General features: G+C 44.3%; 1 protein-coding gene across 3 annotated transcripts in view; it reads right to left on the reverse strand.

Annotated features, from left to right (window-relative positions):
• Positions 1-20481, reverse strand: part of ASMTL (acetylserotonin O-methyltransferase like) — a 53473-nt gene that overhangs the window by 8551 nt on the left and 24441 nt on the right. For 2 of the 3 annotated variants that reach the window (XM_006027305.3, XM_006027304.3), the window contains exons 7-12: positions 19439-19865; positions 12559-12721; positions 7348-7532; positions 4202-4334; positions 2720-2863; positions 1846-1968 (exon numbers count right to left, since the gene is read on the reverse strand). In XM_006027305.3, coding sequence (XP_006027367.1) covers positions 1846-1968; positions 2720-2863; positions 4202-4334; positions 7348-7532; positions 12559-12721; positions 19439-19865 — 1175 coding nt within the window. Of the gene's footprint in view, positions 1-1845; positions 1969-2205; positions 2336-2719; positions 2864-4201; positions 4335-7347; positions 7533-12558; positions 12722-19438; positions 19866-20481 lie in introns of those variants that run through there. The other variant, XM_025208504.1, reaches the window with a different exon arrangement.

Genomic DNA, 20481 nt, shown 5'->3' on the forward strand with positions numbered 1-20481 from the left:
CATACAAACTTTTAGAGGGCATTTTCTTCCCATTTAAAGAAACTACCAGGGTAAGAAGAGACTGTTATTTTGTTGTTCGAAAAAGGGGACTGTGGAGCACTATCTCAGCCAAACCCTTCAGATTACCTCCTGATTTTGTGCCTGATGTCCAGCCTAATTTTTACAGGAACCAACCTATTTCTTATTCATTTGTCAGACTGGTTTTGAGCCAAGAAGTTTATTCCAAGATGGTCTTGCAGGACTGTCTTGAGGTATTCTGCATGGTCCAAATAAATACCTACTTCACAGGAAAGTGTAGCTCTCTAGGGGCTTGAACATTTCCTGTTAGGATACAGAATTAGTATAGCATACTAGCTGGTTTGGCCATGAGCAAGCATTCATTTCTAGTGGTAGAAATTTTGGAGAACTATCCCCCCCCAGTAGAAGTAATGTTTCTGGGAGAAGTAGTATAGGTGCTCAGTCTGCAACTGCCCTCTCTTCCCTGCTCCTTGTACCTTTCCCAGACTGGGGTGATCCTGGTCTGGGAAAGGCATGAGGAACAGTGGCTCCTCTACTCCTCCCGTTCCTGAAAGAGTGCAGCTGAGAAGAAAGCTCCCCGCACTTCCCTAAATAGGGGACACCCACCACTCCATGACCCTCCTGTAGAACAGTAAGGTAAGGGAGTAGAACAGCAGGGCAAATCCCTTCTCCCACCCAATCCTCATCTCACGCAAGGGTAACGTCCCCTGCATTTTTTCCAAACTGGGGTGACCCCGGTCTGAGGAAGGCAGAGAAACCTTTCCCTGTTGCTTGACTCCTGCCAGGACCATGAGGTGGCACGCAGTAGTTGCTCCCCACACCTTCCCCAGACAAGGTGACATCAGTCTCAAGAAGGCACGGGGACCATTTCCATGGTGCTCAACTCCCCAGGGAGAAGTCTAGTGGCAGGGGAATTCTTTCCTGTGGTAGAAACTCCACCATAGGAGAAATCTTTATCAGTGAGAGGAAGATCTTTCTTCTGCAGACGGCATTTTTCCCCAAAGGAAAAATTTGACAAATGCCTGTACACTTATGGTTCCTACATGAAGCACAACAATTCTCCCAAAAGAAATGAAATGCCTGTACATGGCTCATTTTATGGTTGTACTCTTTATCATCTTTTAAAGATCTTTTATGCCATGCATGGGATATTACAGCACACAGGGGAGGTTCATATATTGTGTTTTATATATAAAAGAGGTACTTTTATATATAGTGTTTTATATATAAAAGAGGTGCTGTGGCTTAGTTGGTTAAAGCACCTATCTAGTAAACAGGAGACCCTGGGTTCAAATTCCAGTGGTGCCTTGAGGATTAATTTTATTAGCACCCGGAATAACAGGCACTTTGTACATTCAGAGGAGAGCAGTCTCTGCCTGAAGATTTCACAAAGGTCCAAGTCTTCTAAAAGTTTATGCATATGTTTTGATTGAAGGAGCATAAGTAACTGCATTTGTTCAAAAACATTCGCTCACAACCTTTAGTGTTTGCAGTTATGGTCTAAGGCACTTAGCACCATACTAAAATTTCTAGGATAGGGATACAATCAAAAATAGGTATATTTATATATCAACATATAAAGCTATACAGAAACAAGTGCACCCTTTGTATAATGCATGCACTGAAGGCTTTTTATTTCTTTGTCTGTTAATATGTTGTGCCATTAATGATATGCATGAAGGCTTGTTTTAGGATAGAGAAGAGAAAGTTGATAGATTCAAGCATCTGTAATTGGCGATAGTCATAGAAGTTCTTAAAAGAAAATTTCAGGGTATTAAATACCCTATAACCTTAAAAAAACCTCACAATATGAAAAAAAATTCTTACCTGGTTTGCAAGCAGCTGATATTTTGCTTAACAGCACGTGAATCTTTTCATCAGTCCAGTCATGTAGAATGCGGGAAAGGATGTACAGATCTGCTGCTGGAAGATTATCTTTGAAGAAGTCACCTGTAAAAATATGTATTTGATAGGTACAATTCTACAAAGCACACTGAAAAAACTGTTCAAGGAAAAAATTGTGTATAGTAAGAACTCTGTGTACATAGTAAGTGTTAAGATAGCTTAGGATCAGTTTAGTTTCAGTGCATATGAGCTATGGACTTTCTGCTCTGTTTAGCAAGTCCATGGACAATTTTAGAGACAGAAAGCAATCTTAGTTTGCATCCTACAATAAAAGTAGACCCAATGGAGGTGACAGACATGGTTCTCTGAATGATTGAGGAGAATAGCAACTTACATTTTGGGAAGCTCAGAATTGATGAAATCAAGGTTACAAGGACAAGTTGTCATGAATAAAGACTTCAGTGGAGGTAAACTAAAGGAAATGGAATATATAGAAGATATTCCAATTTTCAGTTATAGAAAAGATTCATTAACATGAATAATTTATGGACTCCTAAGCCAAGAAGAAAGGTGGCATTTACTTAAGAATACTCTTGTCATCACCTAGTTAATTTTGCAACTAGGGAGTGCCCTGTCAAGTATCCCATTGATGCCTCACTAGTATTACTTAGTTCATCCACATTCCCTACTCACAGCCTAGTTTTTTCTTTCACTTATCATAGAGGACTCTGCCTTATGTTTATCTTTACTTGAACCAAGGTGTAGGCTCTGCTTCCCTACTGTGGGAGTCAGCCACGGTGACTTATGCTGCAGTGCTTTATGACTGGCAGTATCAAAGTCCAATAATTGCACTTACCGGATGTAAATGTCACTGGAGCTGTATGCTGTCCGACAGGTTGAAAGTGAGAGACATTTGCAATGACTTCTGGAAGGTCAAACACAGTCACTTTGAGGTTTGGGTATTTTTGAACCAATTCATTAGCCAGAGCTCCAGTACAACCTGTGGAAATTAAAAACAAATTAAGGAAAAAACCCCCACGCAAACAAACAAAAATTCCCCCCCTGTATTAGCAGACAGTTTAAAGTTTATATTGTTCTTTACTACAATTTTGTGGGGGAAAGAGGACAGGTGATAGTCTAAGGGACACAGCACTGTCATAAGATTTGGGTTTTATCTTTTACTTCACCACTGATATACTGGGTAACTGGACAAGTCAAATCATTTAGCTTCTCAATACTCTGCTTTCCTTTTTTAGAAATAGAGATAATGGCACTTGCCCCATTGACAATCTACACATGAAAAGAGCTATACAAAAAAAGAATGCATTATTATGGTTTTTACAAGGGCATTTGACAAGTGGAATGTGACAAGTGCTATCATTAAGATGCAAAGAGTACGGTCTCCAAACTCTACTGCAGAACTCCACTGGTAAAAGCAGCTCTAGCCTTGCAGTGTGTGTGTTTACACCTCTAAAGTGCTGGGGCATTGATAGGAACAGCATCCCTTCTTAGGCTGCCATCTACAGGGCTCTGAGGTAATACGCCCCAGAGAATGTCTGGTGCCCAATTTGATGCCCTTATGAACTGGAATTGGTACATCCTAGTTCTGAGCTACGGGAAAAAAATAAACACAAAACACAAATGCCATGCAAGTGTGGTGGCCATCTTATTTTGTTCAATTTGTAATTTTACTCATTGAAAGCCTGAAATCTTTTAAAAATTCAGTGGAAATTTGAAATCTGTCCCATTTAAATCTAGGATTTCCACAGTGCTTTCCAGAAGTATGTCTCTAAGTTCCTTATGCAATCAATTGAACATTTTGCAGATTACAGAGGTCAAGACTTTTAGAGATGATTAACAATTTTAAGCATCTAACTCAAGATGTTTTAAAGCGGCTTTCTTCTCAGTATTTTCTTAAAGTAAGCCACTGCAAAACATCAAGTTTGGCACTCAAAAATTTTGCACCATAAGTAAAATCACTGATAACTTCCGAAAAAAAATCTGAGCCTAAATGTTTTGTGAAGATTCCAGAATAAGATTCCAGTGGTAGGGTTGAAAATGGAACTATCTGGTCCTTTAACTACTGGAACATAATGTTTCCCATTGGAAAACACTAATTAGCTGTACTCAAAATTATTTAAAAAAAATACTCAACTTCCAAGTCAGCTTCATTCTAGCACGTCTATTAAATAGTACAATACAATGCCAAGCTAATAACACTAGAAAACCTATCAGTTAGAGAAATCAATATTTTTAGAACTTAAGTAAATAAAGAAAATGGAACTGTGATATGATTATTTTTCATTGGCATGCTGGTAAAACACTACAATAGGCTTACCTCCTAAATCACAGGCAGATCTGAACTGGGAAAGATCAAAAGCTGTCGCCACATCTTTTGCTGTCAATTTGGCAATACTGTGCATGGCTGCCATAAAACGCTGCTTAACTTCCATACTCTGGTAATAAGAGTCCTTAAAAAAGAAGTCAAAATTAAATAGATGCCTATCCAAAGCTGTAGGTGCTTTATTTATGTATTTATTTGTGGTAAATACATAGTTAACAGGACCTAAGTTTACAAAGATTAGTTCAGTAGGATGTCAGCCAGCAATCACCACCAACCAGCCCTTTCTATCCCTTCATTGCTATGGTAAGCATATCCTTGAGTGCTTTCCAAAATCCAGACTATATGCACCTTTTGCTACATCCCCAAAAGGACCACCACATTCAGTTGAAGTGCCATATAGACCTCCCTTATTATAACGAGGGAGGATCAATGGCTCTGTTGCTTGAAACTACAGCAGCACAGCACAGAAAAAACATGACAACCCTTCTGATGCTGACAAGAAGCCTTTTTAAAACAAATAATATACCTTCATATATTAAATTAGTAACCATAATTGTATAATGCCTGGGATAGCCAGGTGTCTTTCTACTGTAGCTTGTTTTCAAATCCTTCCCATTATTTTGTTTTTTTGTTTCCTACCAGGCTTCCAAAATGATTTCTCTGAAAAAAGAAATAGGTATCTTTTTTTTTCTTTTTGTCAGCAGGACTTCTCTTAGCAGGCAGTGTGTAACTGGAAGTTACACAAAGAAAATAAATGTTTTAAGTGGTTTCCATAAGCTCCAAGGAGACTTTTAATAGTACAATTAGAGTAGATTATAATGTTGTACTTGTACACAGTTTTAGACATTTTAAGGTAAAAAAGAAAAAGAAAGCTCTAAACTGCTTGTTTTATCCAGATTCCTGAGCAGGTTTTGTAGCCAGGACTGAATTTCATGTGGCTGTGGCTACACCATTACCAGTATGAAAGTTAACTTGCTGAAGAATCCCTACAAATAGAGGTGCACCAATACATCAGTCCATATCGTATCAGCACAGATAAAAGGAAAATTGACATTACTGGCAATTGGCTTTTATTCGGTGATGTGGCCGATAATGTCACCGACAAATGCCGTGTGCATGCACGCAGGCATGGCATGCATGCAGCCAGGAGTACAGCCCAGCAGCCTGGAGGGCAGTGTCTGGCTGGTAAGTCTGTTGGGGGCAAGCACTGCATGTCCACAGGGCACAGCGGGAGGGAGAGGGGCAGCTCCCCAGATCTGTGCACGGGACAAGGGTGGATTTTTATGTGAAAAGTTCATTTCACCTAAAAGTGAAACCAATTTCAAGGCCTTAGACAGATTTTGTCCTAGCTATTTTCCAGCCCTGAAGTCAGTGGGAGCTACTCAAAACCTAGGAAAAATAGAAGCTCTGAATCCCATCAAGCCAACAAGCTTCATCATCCTCCACTCAGTCAACCAGCCTCTACCACACATGCTGCTACATGCTCTTTGCTTCTTCATGCCCCAGTCATAGCACTCTTCCTATCCCAAATACATAAAAAGCAAGATAAAATATGGCAGAAAAATGTCAGGGAAACATCCTTTTGGGTTAGGGTATAAACAAGCAAGGACATAAGCTGAAGTTTCTTTCCAACCTGCTAAGCTGTGTTATACATAAGATCCTAATTACCATATTTAACTGAATCCAAATCAAGTTCCACCCCCCACCCTGCCATATTCAGCATGGGGAAAACAGCTCTCATCTTGGATTCAAGTACAAGGTTGGAGGGTAGGCAGCTGCTGAGGTTCCTATTGTGGACCCAATCCAGGTTTGGGGCTGGAGTTAGGCCCCCAACAGCTGCATGCTGCCTCTCCCCATATAATCTTGTACTCAAATCCAATCTGAGGGGTTTCCCCCCCCCCCCCCCCCCCCCCCCTTGCCAGCTGATGGGGCAAAAAAATCTCTCATCTTTGATGCAAGTAAATTCTAATATTATAAAAGCCTTAGTCTGTCTGTCTGTCCATAATGCTTTAGTCACACTCTTACTGGCTGACTGAAACAGCCAATCAGAGTGCTCTAAGAGCACTGGGACAGGAGACTGTGCAGTAGAGCACCACTATGAAAACAGAGACATGGGAGTAGCTGGCCTTGCTCCCCCACCATGAGGTGAAGAAGAAGGGTGGAGAGGGCAGACCGGCCCTGAAGCAGCAGGTGGGGCGGGTGGGAGGAGTGGGCCCATTCCCCCCCAAACAGAGAAGAAACGGGGTCGGGGCCAGACATGAGGCTCGGTCTCCGTGTGCGCCTTCCTGTAATGCCAGCCCAGCCCCAAAGCAGCCCTGAGGTGGCAGCAATGGAAGGAATGGCACAGGGGGGACAAGACCAGTGGCGCTGGCCTTCCCCTCCCCCCACCCACCTAAAACAGTGGGGGGCCAAAGGGGTGGGGGAGAAAATGGGCTCATACATGGCGCAGCAGGTGGGGAGGGGGAGCAAGGGGAATGAGCACCAAATGAGAAAGAGGGGGTTTGGGATGGACACGCTCCATCCCTGCCTGCCCCCTCCCAAAGAATGGCACCAGTGGCAGGACAGAATGGGGTAGTCACAGACATAGTGCTCTGTCTCTGCCCACTGCCCCCCACCCATCATTCTTGACAGGCAGTTGACTAGTATAGTATAAATGAGATGGGAATGAAACGCACACTTCGAGGAAGAGCTGAAGCACAGAAATCCAGAAGTATTCTAGAATCAATGCAAAGTAGGTTTATCAACACAGATAAAAATCAGGGAAGAATATATATGCAAATCCAAGCAGATTCTGACTTCAGAAGCAGAGTAAAGGTTAGATGTTTTCTGAATAACATTACATAAATGGCGCAATATTTCATCTAACCAAAGGACCAGAATTTTGCGTAACAAACTTTCAGCAAAGCAGCAGTATATCTATATTAGACATTGTTTCGGGTAACTATATAGTGACATCCATTTTTTGTGCCTAAGTTTAAAAAGACCAGGAAATCATATTTTAAGAGTCCTAGTTAATTATGACATGCTCATTCTACATTCTCAATCAAGTTTTTGGGATGCTCTGATTTTTTGGACTTAAAATTACTTTGATTAGTGCACAGGTGGCATAAACATAAAACAAACACCCAAGCCTATGTTACCTGAAATAAATTCTCCGATTTTTTCCCAAAAGCCCGGTAGTTCTGCATGGTTCCCTCTTTAACAGCAGACTCCAGATGTGTAAAGAGAGGCCAAAGATGGTCATTTGAGTGGATAATGTAGCCATGAAGTGAGTCCTCACTGTCTGATGCCAGATATGTGTTTGCTGAATCTGTATTACTGTAACCTTAACAGGAAGGGAACAAAACAAAACAACCCGCCCCCCCCCCCCTTACAATTAGTTTATGATACTAAATATTTAACTAAAAAAAAATCCAATTTTCAGCTGGCACAGCTCCACTGACTCCAAGAGCTATGCAGATCTATCTATTTCAGCTGAAGATCTGCCTCTTGATTTGCATAATTAAAGTGAAAAAAAAAGAGATTGATACAGTGTAAAGTATACATTTGATTTTCATTGAAATGTTATCTAAATTGCAGCAAGTCCAAACACAAAAACAGTCATTTGCATTCAAGATACCATTTTGTGTTACAGATTTAATGAACTAGGACCTGTTACAAGGGGTGCACCAATAAAGATTTTTTAGGCCAATACCGATGGCCGATTATTAACAAGTCATATCAGCCGATACTGATCTGATTGCTGATACGCACCCCAGCAGCTTGGAGAGCAACGTCCGGATGGTAAGTCTGATGCGGGGGATGGGGCTGGGGGGAGGGAAGGGGTGTAGGAAGGCAAATCGAGGCCCCCATGGTGAAGGAGGGAGTGGAGCTGGGGCTAAGGCAGGAGCAGGCACTGCCTAGCTGAGATGGGATGGGGCATGGGACAAAGCCATGAGTGGCTTATCCAGAGGGATGCCTGGAGGCAGGGAGTGGCTCGCTACGTGCACCCCTGGAGGAGGCATTAGGGGCACGTGCCTTCCTGGATCTGTGTGTTGGGCCAGGGCTGTGATCAGGGTGGGTGGTGGCAGTGCAGGGAGCATAGGGTTGGGGAGGGGGACTACAGCAAATTTTGGGGTGTCTGTAGCCCATCCCTAATGCTGCCACCACCCACCTGCCTTGAACACAGCCCCAGCCCAACCCCCACTGGGGAAAGCCCAGAGCCTGCAGTGGCAATCCACCCTTGCCCTATGCACAGATCTGGGGACACCCCCCCCACGCCTCCTTCAGGGATGTGCACAGCAACAGGAGCTATTCCCCCTCCCTCCCCATGCCCCCTGGACAAGCCCTGCCAGCTGGACAGTGCCCATCCCTGCCCCTGGCTCACTCCCTCCCCTCACTGTGGGGGCCTAGATCTGCCCCCCACACCCTCTCCTTCTTCCACATCCCTTCCCCCCCACAAACTTAATGGCCAGATGCTGCTCTCCACACTGCTGGGCTGCATCCTTGGCTGTGTTCATGTTACAGCTGGGCGCATGCACATGGCATTTAATCGGCGAATTTATCAGCCACATCAGCCAGAAAAAGCCAGCTGCCAATAATGTCAATTTTCCTTTTATCAGTGTCAATATGGTATGGACCGATGTATCAGCGCACCTCTGCGTATTACTTTGGCAGGCCTCTGTTCTAGTCCTTAATGTGTTCCCAAGGTATTTTCATTTCAAGATCACTCCTTTTTTCATGAAGATTTTGAAACCCAGTGAGCATTAAATATTATTAGTAAATATCCAGGCAACTATAGCATTCAACAGTCCTAATCAGGGTTGGGGGTAGGATGGTCCCAAGCAGTAGTGAGCTATGCACTGGCCAGACATGGAAAGGAGGGCTGGGGGCTTCTCCCATATTTTAGTCCCCAAAGCTGAGTGGTTATGCGTCTTTTCCTTCCTAGGTGAATGCCCTGCTATAGGCCCCACCTTACAGGAAGGTTTGAACCTGCATCTCTAAATTGCCAGCACAGTGTATGAACTAGCACACTACAAGTTAGGCCAGCAGTCATCAAGGTTTTGAAGCCATGGGTCAAATCAACGTAGGTCAGGTGCCACATGGGCTGGTGCTCCCAACTGTGCCCACTGCTGCTGCTTCTCCCCACTGGCCAGCCATGACAGCAAGACCCCACCCCTGAGAGATGTCTAGAAGCCCAGCCCTCCTGCTTTCTGGGCTGGTATCCCTAGCACCCAGCTACTGGAACTTAAATTCCTCCTCCTCATACCTGTTACTCATGGATTTCTGCCCATCTACTTTTTGTAACCTGGACATACTTGTTCACAAAGGCTAGGGACAGAAGGTACACATAACCCAGTTTAAGTGATCAGAAACTGGTTGAAACCTGCAACAGAACATAAGTTCAGTTCACATAAACCAGTTTCAAAAAGGCTGAACCTGGTTGGATGTTGTATCTGACTTAACTGACTTGGGTCAAATCAGTTTATGCAACTGCTGTCCCTGAACCCTTCCTGGTTTAGGTTAAACCAGAGTCCCCTAGCATCCCGGTATGCTTTTCAGCCCTGGACTGGGCTGTACTCTCTGCTCCAGAAAGGAGAGCTAGCCCCACCCTTCTGCTCTGTAGCCAGAGCAGGGGAGGGGGCATGGCCAGATACCAGCTAGCATGGCCCCCTAAGGCAAAGGGAGCAGCTTATTCACCCCTCCTCCAAGCTTCCACCAAGCAGGTCATTTTTTGTTATCATTTACTTGGGATGCCATCCTCAGCTCCATGGTAGCTTTGGCCTGTCTAACTGCCTCCCTACACATGCGAGCAGAGGAGGTATACTCCTCTTTGGTAATCTCTCCCTGTTTCCACTTTTTATATGCTCCCTTTTTAGTCCGCAGGCTGCCCTGGATTTCTCTGGTCAGCCAAGGAAGCCTCCTGGCCCCTTTTCCTCTTTTTCCTCGCATCGGGATCGTCTCCCTCTGTGCCCGAAGGATCATTTCCTTAAGGTACAGCCACACTTCCTGGGCTCCCATCTCTTCAAAACTCCTACTCTGCAGTGCATCCTTGACTAATCGCCTGAGTTCATTTAAATCAGCCTTCCTAAAGTCTAGCACTTTCACCCTACTAGTTACCTTACCCACTCGATGTCTTATGATGAATTCTATTATTTAGGTCCTGTACGCAGGATAGGAACGCGCGTGAACAGTGGGACTTTGCTGTCTGTGTCTCCCAGCAGATGTCTGGGTAGTTTAGGTCCCCCATGACTACCACCTCCTTAGTTTTTATGGAGGTGCTCTCTGAGAGCTGCCTCAGGAGCCCCGAATCTAGTTTCTCCCTTTGGTGTGGGGGTCTGTAGCAGACTCCTACCACCGAATCCCTTTCTCCTTGACCCCCCTGTAAGTTAACCCACAATCCTTCTACTTTCTCCTCCTTCGATTCCGCCATGATGAGGGTCGAAGATTATTGCTCATTGACATAGAACGCAACCCCTCCCCCTTTCTTCCCCACCCTGTCCTTTCTGTACAGCCTATAACCCTCAATATGTACCGCCCAGTCGTGGGAAGAATCCCACCAGGTTTCAGTTAGCCCTACTAAGTCATAGGTGTTCATAGGGCCACAGCTGCTAGACAGGGCCCTTCCTAGTGCCTGAGGCTCTGTGATAGCCTGGCCTGGCAGCACAGGCATAGGCTAGCCAGGTAGGGGGCTGGCTGGAGGTGCCAGTGAGCCCCAAGCCCAGCAGCTGCCTGCCACAGCCGCTGCTACATCCCCTGCCCTGTGCAGCACCCGGCAGCTGTGGCTGCATCACAACCTGCGGGCTAGCCAGGGCCAGGTGGGTTGTTCTGCCCCCCTTGCCTCCAGCTGCTCCACTGCTGCTGCTGCCCCTGCCACACCATGCTGGGTGTGTGGGTGGGAAATTTCAGCCCAGCAACTTCTACCCAGGGCATGGAGTTCTGGCTCCAGCCCTGGCTGCCTTTAACCCACTGCACCCACCCACAGAGCCTGCTTATCGTGCAGGCAGAGCAGATAGAGGGCAACTGAGATCTGAAGCTGGAGCTCCATACACTGGGCAGAAGCCAGGGGGCCCAGCCCTGAGCAGCACTATGTGGGGCCACAGGAGCCACAGCTGGTGGTGAAGGGAACGGAACAGCCCTGCCAGGCCTGTCCAGCTTCTCCTTGCCTCCAGAGGCTAGTCCCAGTCCCACTACTACTGCTGCTGCGCTGCTCCAGGCAGTGGGGGGTGGGGGAAGCTCGTGGCTTCCACCCAGCACATGGAGCTCCAGCTCCAGCTCTCGGCTGCCTTCCACCCGCTCTGCTTGCGCAGAGCGATGAGAAGCCCGTGTGGGTGCAGCTGGTGGAAGGCAGCTGGAGCTGGAGCCAGAGCTGGGCAGAATTCTCTCAGTTTATTAACACCAAAATCTCACAAAGTTGTTTTTGTGCAGCTCTACAGTAAAGATAGCTAGAGGTAGAGCACCTGCTTTTGGAGGTTCTTCCTCCTCCTCTTTCCATTATGCAATTTATTCATTCACAGTTAAGCTTCTTGTGATCAGCATTTTACCTTAGGGCTTTCTTTTTTGTTTGTCCTATAAAAACGAAACAGCTAAAAAGGTTCTCAAATGTTTCTTTTGTGGGGCACCTTTTCCAGGTCTACCACAAAGGCAATGTGTATGCAAAAACTTAACATTATGCAGTGCAAAACTAAAAGCAGATCTTTTAAACACTGCCTGTTTGTTTCTTAAACGCTAGCAATTTAAAACTGCTGTACTTAGTTGCTCAGTGTAAGATGGCAGTGTCTGAAATTCTTCCCTCACCTGTATCCATCCTATTTAAATAATATATTTTTTTACTAAGGTCACATTCAGCAGAATTTAGCCCCCCATTTTACAAATTTTAGTAATTAATCCTTATGCAACCCCAAGGAATAGGTATTAACACTCACGCAGTGGACAACTATTTACAGACAAAACAGAGATGGTCGGAGTAGATGATGGAAGAGAAGCTAAGAGGTTGTTAACCTTGATAAAAAGTGAGAATTAAAGTGCTAACTAAAACTAGAACTAAGCAAAAGACCCTGCAAATAGGAACTAATGGAAAAAGTGAATTAACTAACAAAAGCAGAAGGGAAAGAACAGATGCGCAGTGCCACCTAGGCCATTCAGGTTCCCTTTTGTGACAATACAGCACTGTTGTATGTTTTTTTAGGGTTATGCCCAATTTACCCAGCAATAAGCAGTAAACAATCAAGCGATTTACCCATAAATGGCAAACATTAAGTATCATTTTTCCAGAATCACACATAACTTGGAACTTTAGATAATTAAATTATGAACTAATCCTTCTTCCATTTCTCTGTCCCCCACACATGAATTGGTTTTATTTAAGTTACCTTGAATGGTTTTCTCTAGCAATCCAAGAGCAGCACACGCATCAAGCAGTCTTTCTGTTCCACACACAGAGGCATTTATTGTATTTGCGACATCCACAGACTGCAGTACACCTTTATTCTTCAAAAGATCGAACACTTTGAGCTTAGAGGCCACAAACAAAGCCTGTGTACATGAAAAAAAACAGGAGCTTTGTTGAATGGCACTGGGATAATTAAAATGATAGAAAAAGGTCAATATAATCAAGAGAGAGGAAAAGAAATAACTAACATTTTATATAAGAAAATCAAGTGGAAAGAATGAAGTTTAAATGAGGCAGAGTCTTCAAATAAATCTCGCCAATATGCTCCAAACATGTTTGGTTATTTTTGCCCATGTGCATCCCTTTTCTACATTAAATTTTATCTGTCATTTAGTTGGTCATTCACTCAATAGTGCAAGATCCTTTGGTAGTTCCTCACAGTCCACCTTAGTCTCTTTGAATGCATGTCATCTGCAGATTTGGCCACATCACTATTCATCCCTTTTTCCAGGCCCTTTATATGTTAAACAGCACCAGTCCCAACACTGACCCCTGGAGAACCCTAGTACTTCATTCCATCCTGAAAATTGACCATTTATACTCAGTCTTTGCTTTCTATCCTTAAACCAATTCCTAATCCATGAGTGGATTTTCCCTGTAATCCCATGACTACTTAACTTCATTAAGAGGCTTTGATGAGGAGCCTTTGTCAAAGGCTTTTTGGAAGTCCACCTGCTTATTGACACCCTCAAAGAACTCCAGAAGGTTAGTGAGGTATGATTTCCCTTTGACAAGAGTCATACTGATTCCTCTAACAAGTCATTTTTATCTATGTGCCAAACAATTCTTTTTTTTTTTTTTCTTATTGTTTCTACCAAATTTCCAGGAACAAAATTTAGACTTACAAACCCGAAGTTCCCTGGGGTCCCCTTAGAGCCCTTTTTGCATATTGGAGTCACAATGGCAATCCTCCAGTCCTCTGGTACCAAGGCTGGTGTTTAGTGATAGATTCCCTGCTATAGTTTGGAAACTGCCAAGCTCCTGTGTGAACTCCTGAGGACCTTAGGGTGAATGCCACCAGGTCTTGGTAATTTCCTACTATTGGGCGCATCCACATGAGCACACATGTGCATCTTGCAGTGTCTCAAAGCCCTTTGAGACGCTGCAAGAAGCACATGCGGGAATGAAAAAATGTTCCCCGCACTGCAAATAAACCCCTGGATATCCAGGGATCAAAAAAACCATGGGGGAAAGAAGTGGGGCAGGGCACAGTCCCAGACTGTGCCATGAGGCAACCGGAAGGTTGGTCCTCCAGAGGTGCTCTAGTAGACACTCTGGCTGACTCTCTGGTTGGCCCTTGTCCTGGTGCTGAAGCACACTGCCTGCCCGTGCACGACAGGCAGCATGCCAGCCACAGGGAGCTAGACCGGGGCTTCTGCCAGTGAAGCTGGGGTTGAGGGGGGAGGTGAGACTGGAGAAGGAAGGAGGGCATCATGGAGGGACCCCTGCTATCCCGGCCCACTCCCCCAGCCCCCTGGATCACCGATCCACCGAGACTCATCTCCCCACCCACTCCCCCAGCTCCCCAGTCATTGCTCCACCTGGCCCCATCCCCCACCTGCTCCCCAATTGCTGTCCCACCTGGCCCCAGCATCCCAGCCATTTAAAAAAAAAAAAAAGCCCACACTCACCAGTAGCAGCTGCCATCGGGGTCACTGGGGCCATGTGGCAGAGCTCCCCCCCCCCCGGATGCGAGTGGCAGTGCGTCCAGCTGCCCAACACTTCGCGGACCCATGGCAGGGCCCACGGGACGGGGCAATGACAGTGTGGGTGCCAGGTGGCACCCCCATCGTTGGGGCTCTGCCACAAGGCCCCAGAGCCCTCACAGTCCCTGCTACTGTGAGGCGAGTGCAAGGCTTTTATGTTTTTTAAGTACTGGAAAGCTAGGGCCAGTGGCAGCCATCAGGGGGCCTCGGAGAGATAGCCCCTGTGGGGGGCAGCAAAACATATAGGTATTTAGAATCAATTTTATTATGATGACAGAAACACTGGTAGTCTTCCAAACTGCTTTACCACTGTAGATATATCAATAAAACATTGCCCAACTGATCTCTCCTATATTTCTCTCTCTCTCTATATATATAGTGGTCTTTTGTTTTAATTGCGGAGGAACATGGATTTTCAGGGTATTTTACAGAGTGACTTTGGGATTTTTTTTTTAATCAGGGATTTTTCAGTTTTCAAATAGGGAACATCAGAATTCCTGCGAGGAAGGCAAGTGACAGGACCCAGGAAGAGGAGCCTGCGCAGAGCTGGCACCTTGGACCCAGCTGAAAGTGGCCAGGAGGATGTGCTTTGGAAGTTCAAAGCAGGCCACCACACTGGGAACATCTTCTGGGCAACAGCTGCCCAGATGGCTGGGCAGGGGGCACCCATGGCAGTAGTGCTGCACAAAAGCTAACTTTGTAGCCACAGCCCACTGGCAGCTGGCCCAGAGGGGCAGATGCCTCATCCAGGTCTGGCAGGTACGCAGCAGCCCCCACTGCCAGACTGCTGCAGTGGGTAAAGGATTCAGGAAACTCTCAGGGCTGCTTCATCAGTCCAGCTGGCACAAGGGGTACTGTCCCCAGGTACCAATTGGCTGGGCCCTAAAAGCTCCTGAGAGTGAGTAGGCCTGAGCTACTTGGCCAGGCAGCTTTTCGTACCGATGGAGCCAGGACAGGGCAGGTTTTTATACTACTGGTAGCACAGGTGCTGGCCCCAGGCTCTAACTTCCTGCTTGGCTGGATCTGCAGCCAGGGGGTTATTTTGCCCCAAGTGGCACAATTTGCCCCATATCAAAGTGCACGTCCGGACACATGCACTAAGGCAAAAAGCCCTGGCTCAAATTTGCACCACTTCTTTTTGAGCTGCTGCAGGCGCACATGCTTGCATGTGCAGACGTCCCCATTCATTTTATCAATTTTCTCTACAACCACATCTACTCAAACCTCAACTTGGGTCAGCTATACTGACTCAACCCTTAGGAGGAGTGAATCTGCAAGGGGAATCTCTCTAATATCTTCTATAGCAAAGACAAATGCAAAGAATGCATTTAGTTTCTCCCCAGTATTCCTCCCATCTTTTAGTGCTCCTTTTATACCCTGATTATTAAAAGGCCCAAATGACTCCCTACCAGCTCTTTGGCTTCTAATGTACTTAAAGGCATTTTTATTGTTATCTTTTGTGTCTCTGACAAGTTGCTCCTCAAATTCTTTATTAGCTTATCTTATTACAATTCTACTTTTGATTTACCAGAGTTTATACTTTTTTTATTTTCTGTATTAGGATTTGACTTCCATTTTTTGAAGGAAGGTTTTTGTCCAGTTATTGCCTCTGCAACTCTGCCATTGAATTATGCCAGCATTCTTTTGGTCCATCTTTTTATTTGTGATATGTAATGCTCCATGCCTCCAATAGAGTATTCACAAACAGCATGGGGAATTGCTTAAGAGTTCTTCACCAGATTACAGGCTTATTTTAACCTCCAGTTAGCTTCCTCATTTTGGTATAGTCTCCCTTTTCAAAGGGAAAGGCTACTGTGGTCGATTTCCTTCTCATCTCCCCTCCTACACAGGCGTCAATCCCAATTGCACTGTGGTTACTATTCCAAAGCAGCTCAGTAACACTTACCCATTGCATAAAATCCTGTGCACTACTTAGGAATAGGTCAAGAACAGACTTTCCTCTTGTAGTCTCCAGGACTAATTACGCCAGAAAGCAGTCTTTTATAATGTCAAGAAACGTGGTCTCCGCATTCCGGTATGAGGAGAGATTGACCCAGTCTGGTTGTGGATTGAAGCCATCCATTACTACTGTTGTTTTGGGGTTTTGTTTTTTTTTTAAATTTAGCAGTGTCTCTCAACTCCCTTAGCATTTCTAACTTGCTGCTGCTGCCCTGGGGTGGGGTGGGGTGGGAGGGGGAGGAGTCAACAGTAAATCCTCAGATGTACTTCTTTTCTATTGAAACACAACATTTCTATCCACAGAAATTCTATGGTATGTATTTTACCAGTTAAATAAAAAAAAAAAATCTTACCTATTTGATTCAATGCAGTTTTTGATATAGTTACTCCCTCACCAGTACAACCTATACCACCATGCCTACATAACTGTTTTGATTTTCCCCATTGATTTTCCTCATTCCACCATGTTTCATCCCACTTTGATTTCAGACTGAATTGTGAAAATGGACTTAAATGTAGTGATTAAGAAGTCATGCAATTTGCTATAGAACAGCTGGTAATGTTAATATCACTGTACTTTTAATTTTCCAATAGGGTAGGAATGTTGTGGCTGGGATAAGTTCAAGCAGTATGCAAGAAGCAAGGATATTTCAAATCTCTTTGATAAGTTCAAGGAATATGCAAGAAGCAAGGATATTTCAAATCTCTTGGTAGACCTCTTTCTTTCTGCCTGTAAGCTTACCTAGACCAGTTCTAGGGTTGGAAGAGATGTTAATGCGAGATACTATCAAAACACTTTGATGCTTTAATCTTCATAATATTTTCTCCATCTTGCAGATAGAAAAAAGTGGAGGCAAAACCATCTTCCTCCGTATTGCCAAATCTTCTCTCAGCCTTGGGAAACATGACATCCACAGTGACATCAAACCATGAGTGGCTGCGGACACCTTTCCCCTCTCCCCACACTTGGCAATTAGCAATGGTCCCTGCAAGGCCAGACTCAGATATATTCCCTCATTTATTCATCCCATAGCTTCTCTGTTGATCCAATTTTCTTGATGACCTCAGATGTAACTCCAGTTTTGTTGAAAATTTGGGATATTACCTTCTGTTAGCCATACACAAAATAAAGCAAATACACAGCATCTTCTGTAACATTTTAATCTGAAAGAAGAAAGCTTAAGGTACTGTTTCTTTAATATCCATATCCAGCATTAATACAATAAGATGCTGAAAATGGTTTATTTTGGACATCAGAGATGCCTTAGCTTCTTCATACCTAGCTGGATTTGCTAGAGCCGCTGGGATGAGCCCAACTCTATACTGACTCTCCAATTCTGTGGTGCTCAACCTATCTGGCCCATGGTGCCTGACAAGTGGTACAGGGCTAGGCCACAGACTGGATCCAGCATGGAGTCAGTTCACATGGCTAATCTGCAGGTATTATCAGGCTGCAGAGCAACCCTGCATCCTGGCCCAGCCTTGCACACACAGATCAGGCTATGAAGTGACCCTGCACACTAGCCCAACATGCACAAACAAGATCTGGCCTGCAGGGCTCCCTGTGGGTTTGGCAGCAGGGAAGCAGCAACTAAACACTGCCACCACTCCCCCTGCCAACAAAATTCTGGACCCATGGGAATCCATGGGGCCTGATATTTAGCTGTTCTACATGTGTGTTATTTACTGTGTCTATCCTGGTATTTGAAGTGCTCAACCCACTCCAGTCTCATTGCATTTGGAGAGGAACCCCTCTACCATTTCAACAGCTGTAGATGTCACGATCGTAGCTCTTTTCACATCTCTAGACAAATTTTGTTCCTCTGCCTGTGATGACCCAATCATATCATCATCAACCCATCTCTCTCCTTTCATCATACCTGCAAAACAATCTCAACACAAAAGAAATTCCTTGCCCAGAAGAACTTTCCATCGCCAATCTTCCTGTGAAATATGTAACATCGTAACAAGAAAGAAACATAATTCAACATCCTGCTTGCCATCACCTAAAAACCATTTGTGCTTATAGATGTTCTCCACAAGGCAGGCAGGAACCACACGCTTTAATTAGCACCGTTCTGAGAGCTGTGCTAATTAAAGTGTCCAGAGTGTCACATGTATCAACATCGCTGCACTGAAAAATGGCATAGGGACAGTTTAACTAAAGCTTGAACAAGCTTTAGTTGAAGTGTTTCTGCCATTTTTCAGTGCAGGGATACCAATACACGTGATGCTCGAATCTGCTGCAGCATGGTAATTACCATGCTGCAGCAGACTCAAATCAAGTCCGCTCCAACGTGCTGTAATTGCAGCACATCAGAACAGACTTCCTGCATGTGTATAGGAGCATGCTCTTCAGCTAATATGCATTAAGACAGGTTAATGTGCATTTTCCTAGTATCTCACAATGGAAGGTACGTATACATGAGCTGAGACACTGGAATTCCAGCATGTCAGAGCAGCCTATCAGAGCCGACTTGATTGAGTCTGCCGGAGTGTGGCAATTACCATGCTCCAACAACCTCCTGTATTTCACATATCATCATCTCCATGCTTCAAAATGGTGGCAGGGGCAATTCCTCTAAAGCTCACCATTTTGAACCACAGGGACTCAGATACATGAGATGCTCTGGGTGCTTTAGAACGGCTGTTGGAGCCGATGTAATTAAAGCCCCCCCCCCAGCACTCCCAAAGCTTATATATAAACACCTGGAAGTACTAAGTATAATGCGGAGAAACAGAGGCAGAGTATATCCACATTCCTTATAGGCACTTTTCTAAGATGCCCCTTAGCATCTCTTTGCATAACATGGATTTTGCCTGCTGGATCAGATGCATCAGGAGGGGCCTCAGGACTTAATTGTATTAAACAGCTTCCTACTGGAATGTGCACTATGTAAATACAAATACTGCAGCCTGTGGCACTGGTGTAGATACAGCAACATATACATAGGCATATCAGGGAGCTGGCCTAATATGCCAGGGTATTTGCCAATTTTTTCATTTTGAAAGGCCTGTTTCACATGCCATTTAGTAGTTTCCACAGCTTTTATTGTTAGAACCTATATATGTATTAAAGATTAGTAATATGGATTAATATTTTAATGCTAAAAAGAATATATCAGACTTGTTTACCTTTGAAGCTCTAAATCCATCCAGAAGTTCTACAATTTTAGATGGGAATTTATCTGGATTTTCCATCACTCCATTCCAATTTTCCACAGGCACCATGCAATTAGGTTTGATGATATTACTGCTTCCAGGGCTGCAACCACCTCCTGAGGAATGCAGCTTACTTCTGTCCATTTTGATAGCATCTTTATACTGTATAGGACTTGAAGAATCACTCTCCTCATCACTTATGTTCTCAAAAGTCTCTACAGATGGGACAGAGTCATGCTTTATATGATGTAAAGTATGTTTGGGAGGTGGATAATACAACTCCACTAACTTTTTGCAGAAGTGATTCAGAGGAAATCCCACCACATTTAAAAAGTCTCCGTGAACGTATTCCACTAACATTCCACCAAGGGCTTGGATTCCATAGCCCCCAGCTTTGTCCCTGGAGGAAAAAAAAAAAAATAAAAAAAAATGCAGAGCCATGATAACAGTTAGAAGGAAGGCTAGCAGTAACTGACAGTATCAATCATAGATCTCTGTTTGTAAACATGCTCTCACAAGAGAAATAGCAGAACCTGGCATTGTTTGAACCATCAGGTTAACACTAGGGATGGATTAAACCAACCTGTAAGAGGTCAAAGTTCAACATTTCAGCTTTTGAGTTGCAATAGAAATACTGTACTCTATCATTACAGCCCCAACAGCTCAAGTACAGAAGGAATCAACATCTATCGAGCTTTTCAGCCTTGCGTAGCTCCAATGAAATCAAGGTGGCTCTTGTCCACTATTGATTCTTAATCTTTATTTACCCTAACTAAAAGTAATTTTGTAGATCTGATTTCAGTGTCCAGTGCATAGCAACTTCAGATTTCAATGGGCCAAATTCCACCTATGGAAGCATGCATGCAAATTTCACTAGATCAAATGGAATTTTCTAGGGGTGCATCAATAAATATTCTCTTGGCCAATACCGATAGCCAATTATTATTAACCAACCATATTGGCCAATACCAATCCAATAACCAATATTTAGTATATTTAGCACCCTCAGTGTAGGG

This window comes from Alligator sinensis, unplaced genomic scaffold, assembly GCF_000455745.1.
Source record: "Alligator sinensis unplaced genomic scaffold, ASM45574v1 scaffold395_1, whole genome shotgun sequence".
Classification (NCBI taxonomy): domain Eukaryota; kingdom Metazoa; phylum Chordata; order Crocodylia; family Alligatoridae; genus Alligator; species Alligator sinensis.